The sequence below is a fragment of the Marmota monax genome, unplaced genomic scaffold, assembly GCF_021218885.2.
Source record: "Marmota monax isolate L192 unplaced genomic scaffold, Marmota_monax_Labrador192_F-V1.1 WCK01_AAM20220418_F8-fsc00029, whole genome shotgun sequence".
Taxonomy (NCBI): domain Eukaryota; kingdom Metazoa; phylum Chordata; class Mammalia; order Rodentia; family Sciuridae; genus Marmota; species Marmota monax.
In genome coordinates, this window is record NW_026693024.1 from 8455432 (window position 1) to 8474825 (window position 19394).

The following is a 19394-nucleotide window of genomic DNA, read 5'->3' on the forward strand; positions in this document are numbered from 1 at the left end:
TGTCATATTTTAAGTAGTCTTGTGTGTGTGTATGTGTGTATGTGTCATGCTGGGGATGGAACCCAGGGCCTTGTGCATGCTGGGCAAGTGCTCTGCTATTGGTCTACACTCCCAGCCCCTAGGTAGCCATTTTGAGAAGCTATATAGGCACTGGAGCTAATTTATAAATGTATGTAGCTATTTAGAGGCTGGTGTTAATTTATAGACGAAGCCATTCAGATGCTGGAAATAATTTTAAAAGTTATTTTTCAGGACACCAATACCAGAATGCTTTTTATTTTTAGATTTGCAGAGCAAATGAGACCCTTGCCCCCCCCCCCACCTCCTGCCAATATTAGATTATTGATATTAAAATATTCAATAATATATTAAAGTCTAATATAAAAAACATGAACTCACGAAAATAGAAACACATAGGGTGAAGTTTTGCTTCACTAACAGATTTCTTTTTCTTTCTTTCTTTTTTTAATTGCGGGGTGTTTTTTTTTTTTTAAGAAAGAAGGTTGTAGATACTAAATCCAAGTGATTTGGGTTAGGATTTCTTATGTTCCTGGTGACTTCCCCAGATTATCAGTCACTTTCCCTAATTCACTTAGTTTGCAGCTCACTTTATAAATGCACCCTCCAGGCTCCCATGGATGATGGAAAGCATCAGTATTGTTGGGTTTTATAAAGGTCGGCTTCATGGGAAGGGCAAAAAGGAACAACTTCCATCGTTGATGTGTTTTCATCTCTGTTTGTCTTTGAAAACAAAAACATGAGAATGTGTTCTGGGGAACACAGCTGAGTGCTGGCTGTTTCCTTGCAGAAAATCGTGCACAAAGGGGACGAGTGCATCCTGAAGGACAACAACGAGCGCAGCAAGTGGTATGTGACGGGCCCCGGAGGCGTGGACATGCTCGTCCCTTCTGTTGGGCTGATCATTCCTCCCCCGAATCCGCTGGCCGTGGACCTCTCTTCCAAGTAAGTTGTCCCACCTGGTCACCCTGGCAGGCATGTGTGTGTGTGTGGGGTGTGGGATGTGGGGGGGGGGGGGAATGTGCCGAGACAACAAGCTTAGATCAGCTTTTTTTTTTTTTTAAATCATATTTGCCTCCCAGAAAAGGGACCACGTGAAGGTCACCTTTACTTTGTCTTGCAATTTTATGTTGAAGACCCTAAAAAAAGAAATCAGCCAGGTGTGGTGGCTCACACCTATAATCTCAGCGGCTGGGGAGGCAGAGGCAGGAGAATTATGAATTCAAAGCCAGCCTCAGCAATTTAGCAAGGCCCTAAGTTATTTAGCGACACCCTGTCTCAAAATATGAAAGGGGCTGTGGATGTCGCTCTGTGGTTAAGCGCCCCTGGGTTCAATCCCTGGTACAATAATAAAACCTGGCTCTGCGGGGGCCACAGTGAATAATACTTGTCACACTCTTTGAAGCTCTTGCTTTGAAGTTTCTCTTGTTAGCAAATCGTTCATTTTGCATATAGTCCCAAGTGTAAAATTCCTTTAATATCAATACTTGCTTATTAATAGAACATTCATTTTAAAGATCATACACAGAGAAGTTTCTCTTAAACCTTTCAGCATGGAAATCTGCAACCATATGTGGAATAGAGAGAGTAGCTCAATGAGTCTCCATGTCCTCATGAACAGACTTTGGCTGTCATTGGCATCGAATGTGCCTGCCCTGCCACATTAGACCTCTGTCCATCAAAAGTTGCTGACAAACAACACACCACCCAAAATCCTACTGCATGTTTCATCCAGAATGATTTGAAGAAGCTATTAAAATGTAGACAAATTGAGCACATACTCTGTAGGGAGTAGACAAGTCCACATCCATCGAAATGTTGACAGTGTTAGAAATTAAACACATGCCTGTTACTTTGTAGGGGATTGTTTCAATTGGGTAAGCACATCAGATTTCGGTGTGGGTTGAGGTGTGAAAGTCCTACCTAGCCTGTTTTCCCTTTACGCCTCCCAGGATTGAGCAATACTATGAAGCTATCCTGGCTCTGTGGAACCAGCTGTACATCAACATGAAGAGCCTCGTGTCCTGGCACTACTGCATGATCGACATCGAGAAAATCAGGGCCATGACTATTGCCAAGGTACGTCCCCAGGACCACTCAAACCCAAGGCCTGGTGCATACTAAGCAAGCACTGAGCACTGAGCTCCACCCCCAGCCCCCCAGGCAAACCTGTGAGCTGGTAGTTAGCGCTTTTGCATCTCATCAAGTGAGGATGCTTAGCCTTCCATAGAGGCTGTGATCTGTCCAGTGTAGAACAGGAGGGGCTGGCAGGGTGGCTCGGTGCTGGAGCTCTTACCTAGCATGCACAAGGCCTTGGGTTCGTCCCTGGCACTGTGGGGAAAAAAAAATCAGATCAAAAACAGCCAGGAGGAGTCAGCACATGGCTACTTATGAGACAAGCAGAAATACTGATTGAAGAAACCTGATGAACTGTGGAAAGGCAAAGTAAGATTCTGGAGCCTATTCTCCTTAGATAAAATGAACCATGAGGTCATGAATGGCTGATTACCACAGAAGTCAGGGCAGAGTAGAACTCTCAGACGAACATGGAAAATGCTAGTTACTATATATCAGGGGTTTTTAAGTTGTCTGGAGAATCTTATTTGGGATGTTTTTAGGGGGTCAGGGATCAGTAAGGAGAAGGACCAGAATGGGCAAATGTTTTTTTGGGGGGGCTCCTCCCTGCTCATTTTTATAGTAAGAGAAGCTTTGCTGTGCCCTAATATTTCATTTAAAGAAAAAAAATTCCATAGAAAAAAAATCAGACTAGGCACTGTGGTGCACACCTCTAACCCCGTCTGCTCAGGAGACTGAGGCAGGAGGAACACAATTTTAAGGCCAGCCTCGGCAACCTAGTGAGACCCTGTCTTAAATTTTTTAAGAGGGACTGGTATTGTAGCTCAGTGATAGAGTGACTTCTCAGAATGTGCAGGACTCTGGGTTTGGTCCCCTATAAATCACTTCTTTCTGATTTACCTTGCCTGACTTAACTTGCAGCTGAAGACGATGAGGCAGGAAGATTACATGAAGACCATATCTGACCTTGAGTTACATTACCAAGAGTTCATCAGAAATAGCCAGGGCTCTGAGATGTTTGGTGATGATGACAAGCGGAAGATGCAGTCTCAGTTCACGGATGCACAGAAGCATTACCAGACCCTGGTCATCCAACTCCCTGGCCATCCCCAGCACCAGACAGGTCAGCCTGGGGCATCTTTCTCTTTGTCTCAAACACATATGTGGTGTTAAAAAGAAAGTCATTTGTATGAAACTTGTATCAGATCATTTCTTTGAAAGATATTGTCTTAGTCTGTTTTATGTTGCTATAACAGAGTACTCCAAACTGGGTAATTTATTTTTTTTTTTTAAAGTTTATTTAGCTCACAATTCTGGTGGCTGGAAAGTATCTGGTGAAGGAACTCTGACTGAATCACAACAGGAGAAGCAGGAAGGGACATGGTCACATGCAGAAGGGGCCACATGCATGGGGTGGCCTCACTTAGAGCAACATGCTCTCTGGAGAACGAATCTAGTTTCCAGAGTTTTACTCCAATGCCAAGAGAGGGGGCATTAATCCCTTCTGAGAGTGGAGCCCCCATAATCTAATCACCTCCCACTAGGCCTCCCCACCTCCTAGAAGTCCCATCACCTCAGTAGTGTTAGATTAGGATCAATATTCTGGCATATGAATCTTTGGGGGACTAAGCCTTATCCAAAGGACCCAAAGTCCTTCATACACTGGATTTCTGGAATCAGATCAAAGGAAGTAGGCCTAATTTTGTGCAGTATCGATGTTTTTTGAGGCCTTGCCCCCTGCCAGCTGGGAATTCTCTGATTTTTTGTGGCCCCCCCCTTTATTTTTCCAGTAACCACAACTGAAATCACTCACGTTGGTTCCTGCCAAGATGCCAACCATAATAAAGTCATTGAGACCAACAGAGAATGTGACAAGCAAGAGACCTGGCTGCTGATGGAGCTCCAGAAGATCCGCAGGCAGATGGAGCACTGTGAGGGCAGGATGTCACTGAAAAACCTCCTGCTGACAGACCAGGGGTCTTCACACCACATCACCGTGAAGATCAATGAGCTCAAGGTGGGTGGGGATCCACTCCGATTCTGCCTGTATTTTTCCATTCGTCTGTGATCAGTTAAAGCCTCCTGGTTAGTATGTTTATAGGCAAATACATTAGTCTGTTTTCTTTTGCTACAGTGAGGATTTTTTTTTAAGGGCAAAAATGATCCTAAAAATCATGGAGCCGTATTGCAGAGTAATAAGCATTGATTGTCAGAAATGTGACGTGTTCACAGTGGAATATTATGCAGTTTTTTAAAAAAAGAAAGAATTTTGCTCATCGCAACTGTTATGAATGAACCTGGAGGAGGACAGAGTGCTAAGTGAAATAAGCCAGGCACAGATAAGCAAGCAGTGCATGATCTCACTTACGGGCGGAACCAGAAAAAGAGTCAGCATCATAAAAATAGAAAGTAGAAGAGTGATTACCAGGAAGTGGGCCCAGGAAGAGACAGGGAGATGGAGGTCAGAGGATACAGAATTGCAGTTGTGTAGGAGAAGTCTAGAGCTCTAGAGTTTTCCAGAAGGAGGACTACAGGAAATAATATTATGGGAGGCTGAAGCAGGAGGATCACAAGTTCAAGGCAAGCCTCAGTAACTTAGTGAGGACCTGTCTTAAAATAAAAAAGGGTTGGGGATGTAGCTCAGTGGTGAAGCACCTCTGGGTTCAATCCTCAGTACAACACATCCATACACACACACAAGAAAGAAAGGAAATTTACTAAGAGAGATTTTCGGTGTTCTTAACACACACACACACACACACACACACATACACACACACTTACACAAAACCTGTGGAAAGTGATTATATATCAATTTGCTTACCTGAGTACTCATTTCCCACATGTATATGAAAATTCGAGGTTGTCCACCTGAAGTTACGTATAATAAAAAATAAATTTTCAAAAATCACGCAGCGAATAAGAGGTGCTTTCCTTCCTTGTTGGCAGAGTGTACAGAATGATTCGCAGGCCATTGCAGAAGTTCTCAACCAGCTTAAGGACATGCTTGCTAACTTCAGAGGTTCTGAGAAATATTGCTATTTACAGAATGAGGTGTTTGGACTATTCCAGAAACTGGAAAATATCAACGGTGTTTCAGATGGCTACTTAAATAGGTAGGCACAGCCAACACCAAAGGATGTTTTGCTTTTGCCCAGAGACAATCTTGAAGACTTCATTTGCTATGTGTGTGTGGTTCCTGGGGGCTTTGGCCTTACAGATCCTCTCATCACTAGAAGTTTCCTTAACTCTTCTCTGTGGTCTCTGGTTTGGGGAGGGCATCCTCTAGTCTAAGGAGTTAATTCTTTTCTGCAGTCTTAGAACTCTCCTCACATATCTCAGAATTAAGGTATAGGGGCCAGAATTTGGAATTCTTAATTAAATGTGAAACAGTGGTCAGAATTACAAGAGAGAAAAAGATCACCACTTCCATGGCTTATAAAATAGGCGAAGTGTATTGCATGGCCCTGATGTGGTTCTCCTTCATGAGTGGTGGCAGGAGCTCAATGCTTACCCTTTGATGATGTCACTGGGAGTTTTTTCTGCTTCTCTTGCTCTTTCCAGCTTGTGTGCAGTGAGAGCACTCCTGCAGGCTGTTCTCCAGACGGAAGACATGTTAAAGGTCTATGAAGCCAGGCTCACCGAAGAGGAAACGGTTTGCCTGGACCTGGATAAAGTGGAGGCCTACCGCTGTGGACTGAAGGTAATACCAGCCGCCCAGTTCATGGGAAGTGACAGGGGACCCAGCTCCCGATATACACCTCACCTAGTTTTCATGAGTGTTGTTTTGATTTTTTTTTTTTTATATTGGGATTGAACCCAGTGAACTCTATCACTGAGTTATACCCTCAACCTTTTGTTTGTTTGTTTGTTTTTAATTTTGAGACAAAGTCTTGCTAAGTTGCTGAGGCTGGCTTTAAATTTTCAGTCTTCCTCCCTCAGTCTCCTAAATCACTGGGATTACCTGCATGCACCACCAATCTGGCTTGTTTTCCTCTAACTTTCTGAAGTGCATTTTACTTTTAGAACAGTTCCAGATTTATGGAAAAAATTGACAAGACAGTATAGACAGTCATATATCCTGCCTCTAGTTTCTCCTGTTATTAGTATCTTAAAATTGTATGAAATATTTGTTATGACGATGAATCGATATTGATATATTAATATGAACTAAAGCTCATACTTTATTCAGACTTCCTCCATTTCATGAATTGTGAAGATTCCTGGCTTTCACTGGCCACACATGTTGATACCAGTTGTCACCTCCGGAACTCTGTTTCCCAGCGTGTATTAGCAGGAACTCTATGAGAAAGTAATTTGTGGTGGGATTAGTTTGGGGAATTGTGAGTCTAACTGATTTCTTTACTATGGAGCTCCTCGGAACCTTTAATATGTTCATAGGCATTATAATTATTCAGGAATAGTATGTCATGTTTAGCAGTTCTCTAGCACAGGGAACTAGATCACTGGAATAAATCCTGAGAAACAGAAATTCAGTAAATGTATTTCCCTGGGTTGATCATCACTAAAACATATGAATAAAGACTTCAGTAAACTTTCTCTTTTCTTTGCAGTGGTGAGAATTGACCCCAGGGTCTTATATATACCAACCCACTCTCCCACTAAGCTACATGCTGAACCCCCAAAACTTTTTTGTTGTTTGTTTTTATTTAGTGATTTGTGGTGTAGCATCGAGTGGGGAAAGAGCTAAATTTGTATGTGCTCATTTTTTTTTTCTTTTAAAAAAATCTCTTGCAGAAAATAAAAAATGACTTGAACTTGAAGAAGTCGTTGTTGGCCACCATGAAGACGGAACTGCAGAAAGCCCAGCAAATACACTCTCAGACCTCCCAGCAGTATCCGCTTTACGACCTGGATCTGGGCAAATTCAGTGAAAAAGTCACACAGCTGTCAGATCGCTGGCAAAAAATCGACAAACAGATAGACTACAGGTGTGCCAACCCCATCCCAGTTTCTCCTCTGCTGGTGGTGCCAGTGGATAATGCCACTTGAAGCATTTTATTTTTGCTACCAAAAATAATGCTTTGGTCTTGTGCACAAATGAAGCCCTAATAGGTGCTCTTCTCGAAACAGAGAGTAGATCCCAATAGCCTTCCAAGGACCTCAAGAAATAGCAGAAGTCATTGACAAGTTCTTTTAGGCCCTGTCAACTCATGTGATGGCCATTCGAAGGAGGAGTGGCTTTGAATGTATTTTTGTCCAAAAATTAAATTGTTTGCAAAGGGAAATGCCTTACTGCAGATGAGGGTCTAAAAACATCTACTGACAAAGGTCTACTGAATTGCCTTGCTTATTGTTTATTTTAAGTGCTTTTTAAAATCATCATGGAGCTATGACCCGTATACAATTCATTCATTTAAAAATACGATTCAGCAGATTTTAGTATATTCAGAGTTGTGCAAACACCACAACCTGATTTTGGGTGGTGGTGGTGCAGGGGATGGAACTCAGGGCCTTGCACGTGGTAGACAAGTGCTCTATCACTGAGCCACATCCCCAGCCTTACAACATGAGTGTGGAACATTTTCATTACTCCCCAGAGAAACCTGTATCCAGGGGCAGTCACCTCCCTTCTCTCCCAGTCCCCTAGTTCTAGACAATCACTGAGCTGCTTTCTGTCACTCTACATCTGCCCATTCTGGACACTTGGTATAAATGGCATCATACAATATATGGCCTTGGGCTTTTTTCACATATTGTAAATGCTTCCAAGGTTTATTCACATTGTACCAATTCTTCTTATTATTTTTTTTAATTTCTCTCTCTCTCTTTCCTTTTTTCATTTCTTTTTATGGTCAAATAGTATTCCATTGCTTGGCTATTCCACATGTTCTTTATCCTTTCGTCGTTTGACGGCTACTTGGGTTGTTCCCAGTTTGGGGATACCGTGGGAAGTGCTGTTGTGAATGTTCGTGCGGGCACGTGTTCACAGTGGAATTGCAGGTGGCTCAGTCTGTACCTATTTTAGGAATAATAACAGCGATCTTAATAATTTTGTTTCATCATCTATTTTTCCCAGATTGTGGGACCTTGAGAAACACATCAAACAACTAAGGAATTATCGTGATAACTATCAGAGTTTCTGCAAGTGGCTGCACGATGCCAAGCGCCGCCAGGATTCCTTGGAGTCCATGAAATTTTGCGACTCCAACACCGTCATGAGGTTTTTGAATGAGCAGAAGGTATAAGCCAATTTGTCATTCCATAGTTGTTTTGAGATTAATTGGGTGTAGGCTGTACTTTCTTCTGGTTTTCACAGCAGTACCTTCATTTGAAATGATATGTATTTCATATTATATATCCATTTTGCTTTAAAAAATGCCCCAGTGAATAGTGACTGAGGTATTTAGAAACTAGTGTCATTATGGATGCAGAAATAATGTAATATTGTTCTTTGCATGTTCTAGTAAAGTAGCTTTAAGTAACCTCTTATAAATAATGATGATGATGATGATGATGTAGTAACTTTTTTCCTGATCCTAAATGTAACTGAAAGCAAGAGGCCGGTATGTGTAGTTGTAAGTGAAAGAAAAAAAAAAAGAAAAGAAAAGAAACCAGTAACCATGGAAAAAAGAGTGAAAGAACATTTATTTTAAAACCTCTGGATGCTTTAACATTTGTAAAATTGTATTCTTTGAATAGAACTTGCACAATGAAATATCTGGAAAACGAGACAAATCAGAAGAAGTGCATAAGGTCGCTGAACTTTGTGCAAATTCCATTAAGGTATGTTGGTTTCATTAAGCATGTTGGTCTTGGGGCTGGGGTTGTGGCTCAGGGGCAGAGGGCTTGCCTAGCACATGTGATGCGTTGGGTTCGATCCTCAGCACCACATAAAAATAAATAAAATAAAGGTAGTATGTCCATCTTTAAAAAAAGGAATGTTGGTGTTTTGTCAAGATTCTTATTGCTGTGATATTTGCTTTAAAGATTATATAAACTTTTGAGCGTAGTGATTATGACTTCTCTGTTTTCTCTTCCTGAACAAACCGTAAAAGTTTGTTGTCTATTAACCTGAATTCATTGCACATTGGTGCTGTCTTTGGAACTGGCTAGTCTTTATTCTTGAGACTGGTGGCTTTGTGCAAATTCTCCAATTAACATGTAAAAATGTATGTGCTTCATTTAATAACATAATATTAGCTGCTTGGACCCTACAGCGCAACACAGTCTTTGGGGTGGGTGATCAGAAATAATTTGAGGATTTAAATGTGAAATTGTAGCTGTTAGTGACAACTCCTTTTGAGTCCATTAAGAATGGTTTTCTAAGGGTTGGGGTGTACTTGGGTAATAGAGCACTTGCCTAGCATGCTTGAGGCCCCGGGCTTGATCACAAGCATTGCCGAAAAAAAAAAAAAAGTTTTCTTAAACTTTTCTTCTGTAGGATTATGAACTCCAGCTGGCATCATATACCTCCGGCCTGGAAACTCTACTGAACATACCTATCAAGAGAACCATGGTTCAGTCCCCGTCTGGGGTGATTCTGCAAGAGGTACATGTGGTTACAGATCCCTGAGAGTCCACCCTTCCTTCTGTCTCCCATTTCCCTGTTTCTTGCCTGTTCATCCTGAAGTCATCCCTATTATAGGATATCCACTAAAAAAACCGTTTTAATAGCAGGTTATGCCCCCTTCACTGTGAGTCATCAATACATGACACATTTTAGGAAATGATCAGTGGAGTCTGAGTGTATCGTTTAATATGTTAGTCTTTACAGAAATTGGATTTAAATTTCTGGGTTTGGTGAAGGAGACTTCTAAAAAGTGGGCATTATATATAGGGGGAGTAAGTTTCTAAAAGACAACTTTTCCCCAAAGATTTTAGAGAATATCAACCATCAGATGGTTTAGGGGGAGAAAAATCCTAGAGCAACAAGAATGGAGTATAAATGTTTTGGACCCTTTGTCTTGCTGTTCTTCTAGATTTTGGAACAAGCATACATGAAAGAAAGGAATTTACTTTTTAAATTATGATGTCATGATTTCATTATCTTAGAAAGCAAAATTGATCAGCCTGCATAGAATGCATATAACTTTTTAAAATGATATATATAATGTTTTCTTTCTTTTCTTCCTTTTCTCTAAGGCTGCAGAGATTCATGCTCGGTACATAGAACTACTTACAAGGTCTGGAGACTATTATAGATTCTTAAGTGAGATGCTGAAGAGTTTGGAAGATCTGAAGGTATTGACTATTTCCTTGGATTATCAGAAAAATAAAATAGAGCCGGGCACAATGGTGCATGCCAGTAATCCCAGCTACTTGGGAGACTGAGGCAGGAGGATTGCAAATTTGAGACTAGCCTTTGCAATTTATCGAGATTCTATCTCAAAAATTAAAAGGTTTGGAGACGTAGCTCAGTAATGCAGCACCCTGGGTTCAATCCCAGTACCAGGAAAAATAGAAGAAAAGAAAATAGAATAGAATGGTATTATTACTACATCATTATTGTGAATTTAGAAACTGATAAAGCTGAAATTTCCAGTAAAAATTCAATGTAATACAGTTTGTGAGTTTGGGATTAGTCCTATGCTCCTCTAAATGGATTTAGATATTTGCAATATTGCAGCCACTTAATTTTGCTGGAAAAAAACAACAATAATTTATAGGTGTTTGGTCAAGGATTTTGCTTTATTTCTTTGTGTAAAATTTTGGGTAAGTACATCCTGGACTAGCTGGATTTGAATCTTTCATGTTGAATAATTACTCAATTGACTCCTCCTTTCTAATATTGGAATTGAGTTTATGGGGGAAATAAAAGGAACATCTGGCTGCAATCCCAGCAACTCAGGAGTCTGAGGCAGGACGATCACAATTCAAGGACAGCTTCAGCAACTTTTGTGAGATGTTTAGCAACTTAGCAAGACCCTGGTCTCAAAATAAGAAATAAAGGGATGGGGATATAGCTCAGCTGGTACAATGCTTGCCTCGCATGCACAGGGCCCTGGGTTCAATCCCCAGCACCACAAAAATAAATAAATAAATAAATAGGCTGAGGATGTCACTCAGTGGTAAAGCACTCTGGGTTCAACCCCTGGTACCAAAAAAACCAAAACTCAAAACCTCACAAACAAATAAAAAGGAGCATCTTGTATGAAATCATACACTTTTAATCTTGAAAGAAATGATTCTATTTTATAGATGAGGAAGCTGAGGCTCAAAGATGACCTGTCATTCTGACTTTATGCAAGAGGTTGATGGGAAAATTGGGAAGAGGCTCGAGATTTCTTGAGCTTTTGTCTAGTAGTTTTTGCCTCATCACTGTGAGTGTGTTGGTGGGTGTGTAAAGATCAAGACGAATGTACATCGGTCTGGGAGGGGAAACGTACTACTTCTGTCTCGTGGTGCCAGGTGCTTTTCTTGCAACCTCACTTTCTCCTTTCGTTTCCGCAGCTGAAAAACACCAAAATCGAAGTTTTGGAAGAGGAGCTCCGACTGGCCCGCGATGCCAACTCGGAAAACTGCAACAAGAACAAATTCCTGGATCAGAACCTGCAGAAATACCAGGCGGAGTGTTCCCAGTTCAAAGCGAAGCTCGTGAGCCTGGAGGAGCTGAAGAGACAAGCCGAGCTGGACGGGAAGTCGGCCAAGCAAAATCTGGACAAGTGCTACGCCCAGATCAAAGAGCTCAACGAGAAGATCACCCGGCTGACCTACGAGGTCGAAGACGAGAAGCGCCGGAGAAAGACGGTGGAGGACAGATTCGACCAACAGAAGAACGACTATGACCAGCTGCAGAAAGCCAGGCAGTGCGAAAAGGAGAGCCTCGGTTGGCAGAAACTAGAGTCTGAGAAAGCCATCAAGGAGAAGGAGTACGAGATAGAGAGGTTGAGGGTTCTTCTGCAGGAGGAGGGCGCCCGGAAGAGAGAATATGAAAATGAGCTGGCAAAGGTAAGAAACCACTATAATGAGGAGATGAGTAATTTAAGGAACAAGTATGAAACAGAGATTAACATTACGAAGACCACCATCAAGGAGATATCCATGCAGAAAGAGGATGACTCCAAAAATCTCAGAAACCAGCTGGACAGACTCTCGAGGGAGAACCGAGATCTGAAGGATGAGATCGTCAGGCTCAATGACAGCATCCTGCAGACCACCGAGCAGCGGAGGAGGGCGGAAGAGAATGTCCTTCAGCAGAAAGCCTGCGGCTCCGAGATCATGCAGAAGAAGCAGCAACTGGAGATGGAACTGAAGCAGGTCATCCAGCAGCGCTCGGAGGACAACGCCCGGCACAAGCAGTCGCTGGAAGAGGCGGCCAAGACCATTCAGGATAAAAATAAGGAGATCGAAAAGCTCAAAGCCGATTTTCAGGAAGAGGCCAAGCGCCGCCGGGAATATGAAAACGAACTGGGTAAGGTAAGGAACAGTTACGATGAGGAGATCATTAGCTTGAAAAACCAGTTCGAGACCGAGATCAATATCACCAAGACCACCATCCACCAGCTCACCATGCAGAAGGAAGAGGACACCAGTGGCTACCGGGCCCAGATAGACAATCTCACCAGAGAAAACAGGAGCTTATCCGAGGAGATAAAGAGGCTAAAGAACACCTTAGCCCAGACCACTGAGAGTCTCAGGAGGGTTGAAGAAAACGTCCAGCAGCAAAAGGCCACGGGCTCGGAGCTGTCTCAGAGGAAACAGCAGCTGGAGATCGAGCTGAGACAGGTCACTCAGATGCGAACGGAGGAGAGCATGAGATACAAGCAGTCCCTGGACGACGCTGCCAAGACCATCCAGGATAAAAACAAGGAGATAGAGAGGCTGAAACAACTGATAGAGAAAGAAACAAATGAAAGGAAATGTCTGGAAGACGAGAATGTGAAATTGCAAAGGGTCCAGTATGACCTGCAGAAGGCCAACAGTAGCGCGTCGGAGACCATAAGCAGATTGAAGGTTCAGGAGCAAGAGCTGACGCGCCTGAGAATCGACTACGAAAGGGTCTCCCAGGAGAGGACCCTGAAGGATCAGGATGTCACGCGGTTCCAGAGCTCCCTGAAGGATCTGCAGCTGCAGAAGCAGAAAGTGGAGGAGGAGCTCAATCGGCTCAAGAGGACGGCCTCCGAAGACTCTTCCAAGAGGAAGAAGTTGGAAGAAGAGCTGGAAGGCATGAGGCGGTCTTTGAAAGAGCAAGTCATCAAAATCACCAACCTGACCCAGCAGCTGGAGCAGGCGTCCATTGTCAAGAAAAGGAGCGAGGATGACCTCCGGCAGCAGAGGGACGTGTTGGAGGGCCACCTCAGGGAGAAGCAGAGGACCCAGGAGGAGCTGAGGAGGCTGTCCTCCGAGGTCGAGACCCTGAGGCGGCAGTTGCTCCAGGAGCAGGAAAATGTCAAGCAGGCTCAGGTGAGGAACGAGCATTTCCAGAAGGCCATAGAAGATAAGAGCAGAAGCCTAAACGAAAGCAAGATAGAAATCGAGAGGCTGCAGTCACTCACCGAGAACCTGACCAAGGAGCACCTGATGCTGGAGGAAGAACTGCGGAACCTGAGGCTGGAATACGATGAGCTGCGCAGGGGCCGCAGCGAGGCGGATAGCGATAAAAACGCCACCATCTCCGAGCTCAGGAGCCAGCTGCAGATCAGCAACAACCGAACCCTGGAACTGCAGGGGCTGATTAATGATTTACAGAGAGAGAGGGAAAATTTGAGACAGGAAATTGAGAAATTCCAAAAGCAGGCTTTAGAGGTATTCACAAATATTTGATCACAGCTTCACTGTTTCTCAAATGATTCACTCTACGGTCATCTCTCCTGAACTGTGCTCTTGCTACTGACGTGGATGCTTCTAGAATGTCTGATTTTTCTTTTGATGGCTTAACTGCTACCTGTCAAAAGTCCAGATAACTGCTTTAAGATAATTTCAATGCCCTTCCCCTTTCCTCCTGTAATTACATAATTTGTCAGTCTGTGTGGGGCCTATTTGGCCCAGCTCTTAAGAACTTGAGCATGGCCGGGCATGGTGGCGCATGCCTGTAATCCCAGCAGCTGGGGCGGCTGAGGCAGGAGGATTCAAGTTCAAAGCCAGCCTCAGCAAATTAGCGAGGGCCTAAGCATCTTGGAGAAATCCTGTCTCTAAATGAAATATTTCAAAAGGACTTGGGATGTGGCTCTGTGATTAAGCTCCCCTGAGTTAATTCCCAGTACCAAAAAAGAAAAAGAAAACTCGAGCATAAGAATAACATGTAAGATCACTTTCTCTGACTGTTCTCCTTTGCTTTCTAGAAAGTAGCTCTTGGCTGGGGTGGAGCTCAGCAGCAGAGCCTGTGCTTAGCATGCATGAGGTTCAATCCCTAGCACCAAAAAATTAAAATAAATAAATAACCAAAATTTAAAATGAATAAATAAGTAAGATAGTGAGCTGGGATGTACATTTTAAATTTGAACTTTTCTCAAATCCACATTAAAGCATTTTTCTGTGCGATTTTTAAAATCACCTTTCCTTGCTTGCTTAGATGATTTTTCTGCATGCATTCTTCTGCTCTCTTCTGTGCCTCACTTTTTTTTTAATTGGTGCATGATGTTCCGTTCTCTTTTGATCATGATCCTTGTGTTTCTTTCTGTTTGTCCTTTCTTCTTTTAACCTCTAATTTAAAGATAACTTCTTTGACCTCCACAGACAATATTTGTGTGGGATTGGGTGTGTGGGGGGGTGTATATCTGTATGTTGCTATTGCTTTCTTAAACATGTTAACCTAGCTGTAACAGGTGACAAGTAGGCATAGCAGGGATGATAACCTGGATCAAAACTCCCCATAGGTTTTTGAACCATAATTATTTTTAAGAGTAAGGTCTACAACTTCTAGTTCCTTCTATGGGAAAAAAAAGGAAAATAAACAGTAAGTACGAAGCCATTTATCAGAGTGGCAAGATATATTTACAGAACTTTTCCATGAATTTATAAGATTGTGAGTTAAGAGTATATCCAGAGAAAGCATAGAAAGGAAAAATAAGTAAACAAGTTAAAAAAGATACAGGAAGTGAAGTGAAATGACGATGGTCCCATGATATGATCAAAATGTTATTTTTCTCCCTTTTCTTTTTTTAATTCTAGGCATCTAACAGGATTCAGGAATCCAAGAGTCAGTGCACTCAGGTGGTGCAGGAAAGAGAGAGCCTTCTGGTGAAAATCAAAGTCCTGGAGCAAGACAAGGCGAGGCTGCAGAGGTTGGAGGACGAGCTGAATCGTCTGAAATCGTCCCTAGAGGCCGAGAGCAGGGTGAAGCAGCGCCTGGAGAGCGAGAAACAGCAGATCCAGAATGACTTGAACCAGTGGAAAACCCAGTACTCCCGCAAGGAGGAGGCGATTCGGAAGATAGAGGCAGAAAGAGAAAAGAGCGAGAGGGAGAAGAACAGCCTTAGGAGTGAGATCGAAAGACTCCAGGCAGAGATCAAGAGGATTGAAGAGAGGTGCCGGCGGAAGCTGGAGGATTCTTCCAGGGAGACTCAGTCCCAGCTGGAGACAGAGCGCTGCAGGCTTCAGAGAGAGATCGACAAACTCCGACAGCGCCCCTACGGGTCCCACCGGGAGACACAGACCGAGTATGAGTGGACCGTCGACTCCTCCAAGCTGGTGTTTGACGGCCTCAGGAAGAAGGTGACGGCCATGCAGCTGTACGAGTGCCAGCTGATTGACAAAGCAACCTTGGACAAACTGTTGAAGGGCAAGAAGTCGGTGGAAGAAGTCGCTTCTGAAATCCAGCCTTTCCTCCGGGGTGCCGGAGCTATCGCAGGAGCGTCTGCTTCTCCTAAGGAAAAATACTCTTTGGTAGAGGCCAAGAGAAAGAAGCTAATCACCCCGGAATCTACTGTCATGCTTCTGGAGGCCCAGGCGGCCACGGGTGGCATCATTGATCCCCATCGGAATGAGAAGCTGACCGTGGACAATGCCATCGCTCGGGACCTGATCGATTTCGATGACCGCCAGCAGATCTATACGGCCGAAAAAGCCATCACTGGTTTTGATGATCCATTTTCAGGCAAGACGGTGTCTGTTTCAGAAGCCATCAAGAAGAATTTGATCGACAGAGAAACGGGGATGCGTCTGCTGGAAGCCCAGATCGCTTCAGGGGGTGTAGTCGACCCCGTGAATAGTGTCTTTTTGCCAAAGGATGTCGCCTTGGCCCGTGGGCTGATTGACAGAGATTTGTATCGGTCCCTGAATGACCCCCGAGATAGTCAGAAGAATTTCGTGGATCCGGTTACCAAAAAGAAGGTCAGTTACATGCAACTGAGGGAAAGGTGCAGAATCGAACCCCACACCGGTCTGCTCTTGCTGACGGTACAGAAGAGAAGCATGTCCTTCCAGGGAATCAGACAGCCCGTGACAGTCACCGAATTAGTCGATTCTGGTATATTGAGACCATCCACTGTCAATGAACTGGAATCAGGTCAGATTTCTTATGATGAGGTTGGTGAGAGGATTAAGGACTTCCTCCAGGGTTCCAGCTGCATAGCAGGAATATACAACGAGACCACAAAACAGAAGCTTGGCATTTACGAGGCCATGAAAATCGGCTTGGTGCGACCTGGTACTGCTCTGGAGTTGCTGGAAGCCCAAGCTGCCACCGGCTTTATCGTGGATCCTGTTAGCAACTTGAGGTTACCTGTGGAGGAAGCCTACAAAAGAGGTCTGGTGGGCATAGAGTTCAAAGAGAAGCTCCTGTCTGCAGAAAGAGCCGTCACTGGTTATAATGACCCTGAAACTGGAAACATCATCTCTCTGTTCCAAGCCATGAACAAGGAACTCATCGAAAAGGGCCATGGCATCCGCTTACTGGAAGCCCAGATTGCCACTGGAGGGATCATTGATCCGAAGGAGAGCCATCGTTTACCCGTTGACATGGCGTACAAGAGGGGCTACTTTAATGAGGAGCTCAGTGAGATTCTTTCAGATCCAAGTGATGACACCAAAGGATTCTTTGATCCCAACACTGAAGAAAACCTTACCTATCTGCAACTCAAAGAAAGATGCATTAAGGATGAAGAGACGGGGCTCTGTCTTCTGCCCCTGAAAGAAAAGAAGAAACAGGTGCAGACCTCACAAAAGAATACCCTCAGGAAGCGCAGAGTGGTCATAGTTGACCCAGAAACCAATAAGGAGATGTCTGTCCAGGAGGCCTACAAGAAGGGCCTGATCGATTATGAAACCTTCAAAGAACTGTGTGAGCAGGAATGTGAGTGGGAAGAAATAACCATCACGGGATCAGATGGCTCCACCAGGGTGGTCCTGGTGGACAGGAAGACAGGCAGTCAGTATGACATTCAGGATGCTATTGACAAGGGTCTTGTCGACAGGAAGTTCTTTGATCAGTACAGATCCGGCAGCCTGAGCCTGACCCAGTTTGCTGACATGATCTCCTTGAAAAATGGCATCGGCATCGGCAACGGCAGCGGCATGTCCACCAGTGTCAACGATGATGTTTTTAGCAGCTCCCGACATGAATCGGTGAGTAAGATTTCCACCATCTCCAGCGTCAGGAATCTAACCATCAGGAGCAGCTCTTTTTCCGACTCCCTGGAAGAATCCAGCCCCATTGCGGCCATCTTTGACACAGAAAACCTGGAGAAGATCTCCATCATAGAAGGTATAGAGCGAGGCATCGTTGACAGCATCACCGGGCAGAGGCTTCTGGAGGCTCAGGCCTGCACTGGGGGCATCATCCACCCGACCACCGGCCAGAAGCTGTCTCTTCAGGATGCCGTCTCCCAGGGTCTAATTGACCAAGATATGGCCACCCGGCTGAAGCCTGCCCAGAAGGCCTTCATTGGCTTTGAAGGTGTGAAGGGGAAGAAGAAGATGTCGGCAGCAGAAGCAGTGAAAGAAAAATGGCTCCCCTATGAGGCAGGCCAGCGCTTCCTGGAGTTCCAGTACCTCACGGGTGGCCTTGTTGACCCAGAGGTGCATGGAAGGATAAGCACAGAAGAAGCCATCAGAAAGGGGTTCATCGACGGCCGAGCGGCTCAGAGGCTGCAAGACACCAGCAGCTACGCCAAAATCCTGACCTGCCCCAAAACCAAGTTAAAAATATCCTATAAGGATGCCATGAATCGCTCCATGGTAGAGGATATCACAGGGTTACGCCTTCTGGAAGCTGCCTCCGTGTCGTCCAAGGGCTTACCCAGCCCTTATAACATGTCCTCAGCCCCAGGCTCCCGCTCTGGCTCCCGCAGTGGGTCCCGCTCTGGCTCCCGCAGTGGCTCCCGCAGTGGCTCCCGGAGGGGAAGCTTTGATGCCACAGGAAATTCTTCCTACTCTTATTCCTACACATTTAGCAGTAGCTCCATTGGGCACTAGTGGTCAGTGGGAAATGGTTGCTCTACCTTGGATCCATTTAAATGAATGTCTATTTTATTAAGTAACAAACAAAAAAATAATAATAAAAAGAAAGAAAGAAAAAAGAAGACTGGGTGCTTGCAGTATAGCGATAGAACTTTCTATGCTTTAAGATAGCCATGGTTGAAATCAAGTAATAAAGGCTGTTCTGGTTTCTTATCTTTTGAGTTCTTCTTAACTAATGTAGTACACTTCAATGGTAGTGTATATGGAGTGGTGATCACTTGTAAGGATAGCACAAATTGAAGTTAACATTTGTTCCTTCTCTTCTGTGTTTAGCTTTTTGATCAGTTCTTGAATTTTTTTTTTTTTTTTTTTGGCCTCTAAGGCAGATTTATATTCTTGGAGACAATACTTAAATTCATCTCTGATGTGCTAATTATCATTCTGTTTCTCCTCTACATAGTTCCATTTTCTGTATTAGGAGAAAATTACTCCCACTCCCACCGTACCCCACCCACCCACCCACCCCAAGCATTTTGGAGTGAGTTTCCTTTAGTTTAAGAATGTGGATTTTGTAACCCATATACCCTTTATTGCACCTGTTTGGTTTGGTATTACTTTGACTATGTGCATGATAGCAGCCATCTTTGCTTTTCTTTGGTCGGAGTTTCCTGTTTATTTTGCTGGTCATTTTCTATGTACTTTTAAAAGGTGTCTCTATGAAGTTTGCTGATCTGGCAATAAACATTTAGACTATGGAAGTTTTGTGTGTTGATTTCATAGTACGTTCAATAGTATGTACACAGAAGGACATTTAGCAGCAGCGTTGTATTTATCATAAAACAGGACTAACTTGATTGTTTACTAAATAACCTAATAGAAGAAGGACATTAAAATTGTATATCTCTTTGCAATTCTTGTTAGAAAGTGATCTTCTGAAGATAGTTCTTTCCACACTTTTCTACCAGCTGTGTATCAGGTAGAATCTTTGGAAGGAAGCC

The 19394-nt window shown here is 43.7% G+C and overlaps 1 protein-coding gene and 1 long non-coding RNA gene across 3 annotated transcripts in view; one reads left to right on the forward strand and one right to left on the reverse strand.

Annotated features, from left to right (window-relative positions):
- The window catches only part of Dsp (desmoplakin), a 47798-nt gene extending 28644 nt beyond the window's left edge, over positions 1-19154 (forward strand). The window contains exons 12-24 of one of the 2 annotated variants that reach the window (XM_046453334.2): positions 809-963; positions 1971-2097; positions 3016-3217; positions 3885-4111; positions 5044-5210; positions 5659-5797; positions 6853-7046; positions 8135-8297; positions 8758-8841; positions 9500-9607; positions 10201-10299; positions 11509-13803; positions 15169-19154. In XM_046453334.2, coding sequence (XP_046309290.1) covers positions 809-963; positions 1971-2097; positions 3016-3217; positions 3885-4111; positions 5044-5210; positions 5659-5797; positions 6853-7046; positions 8135-8297; positions 8758-8841; positions 9500-9607; positions 10201-10299; positions 11509-13803; positions 15169-18411 — 7203 coding nt within the window. In that variant the 3' untranslated portion in view covers positions 18412-19154. The remainder of the gene's footprint in view (positions 1-808; positions 964-1970; positions 2098-3015; positions 3218-3884; positions 4112-5043; positions 5211-5658; positions 5798-6852; positions 7047-8134; positions 8298-8757; positions 8842-9499; positions 9608-10200; positions 10300-11508; positions 13804-15168) is intronic. The other variant, XM_046453335.2, reaches the window with a different exon arrangement.
- LOC124098501 (uncharacterized) lies at positions 9427-13678 on the reverse strand. The gene is made up of 2 exons (XR_009227648.1): positions 13554-13678; positions 9427-11508 (listed from the first exon to the last, which is right to left on the reverse strand). It is a non-coding gene; the product is annotated as an uncharacterized LOC124098501 (long non-coding RNA).
- Positions 19155-19394: the final 240 nt, after the last annotated feature.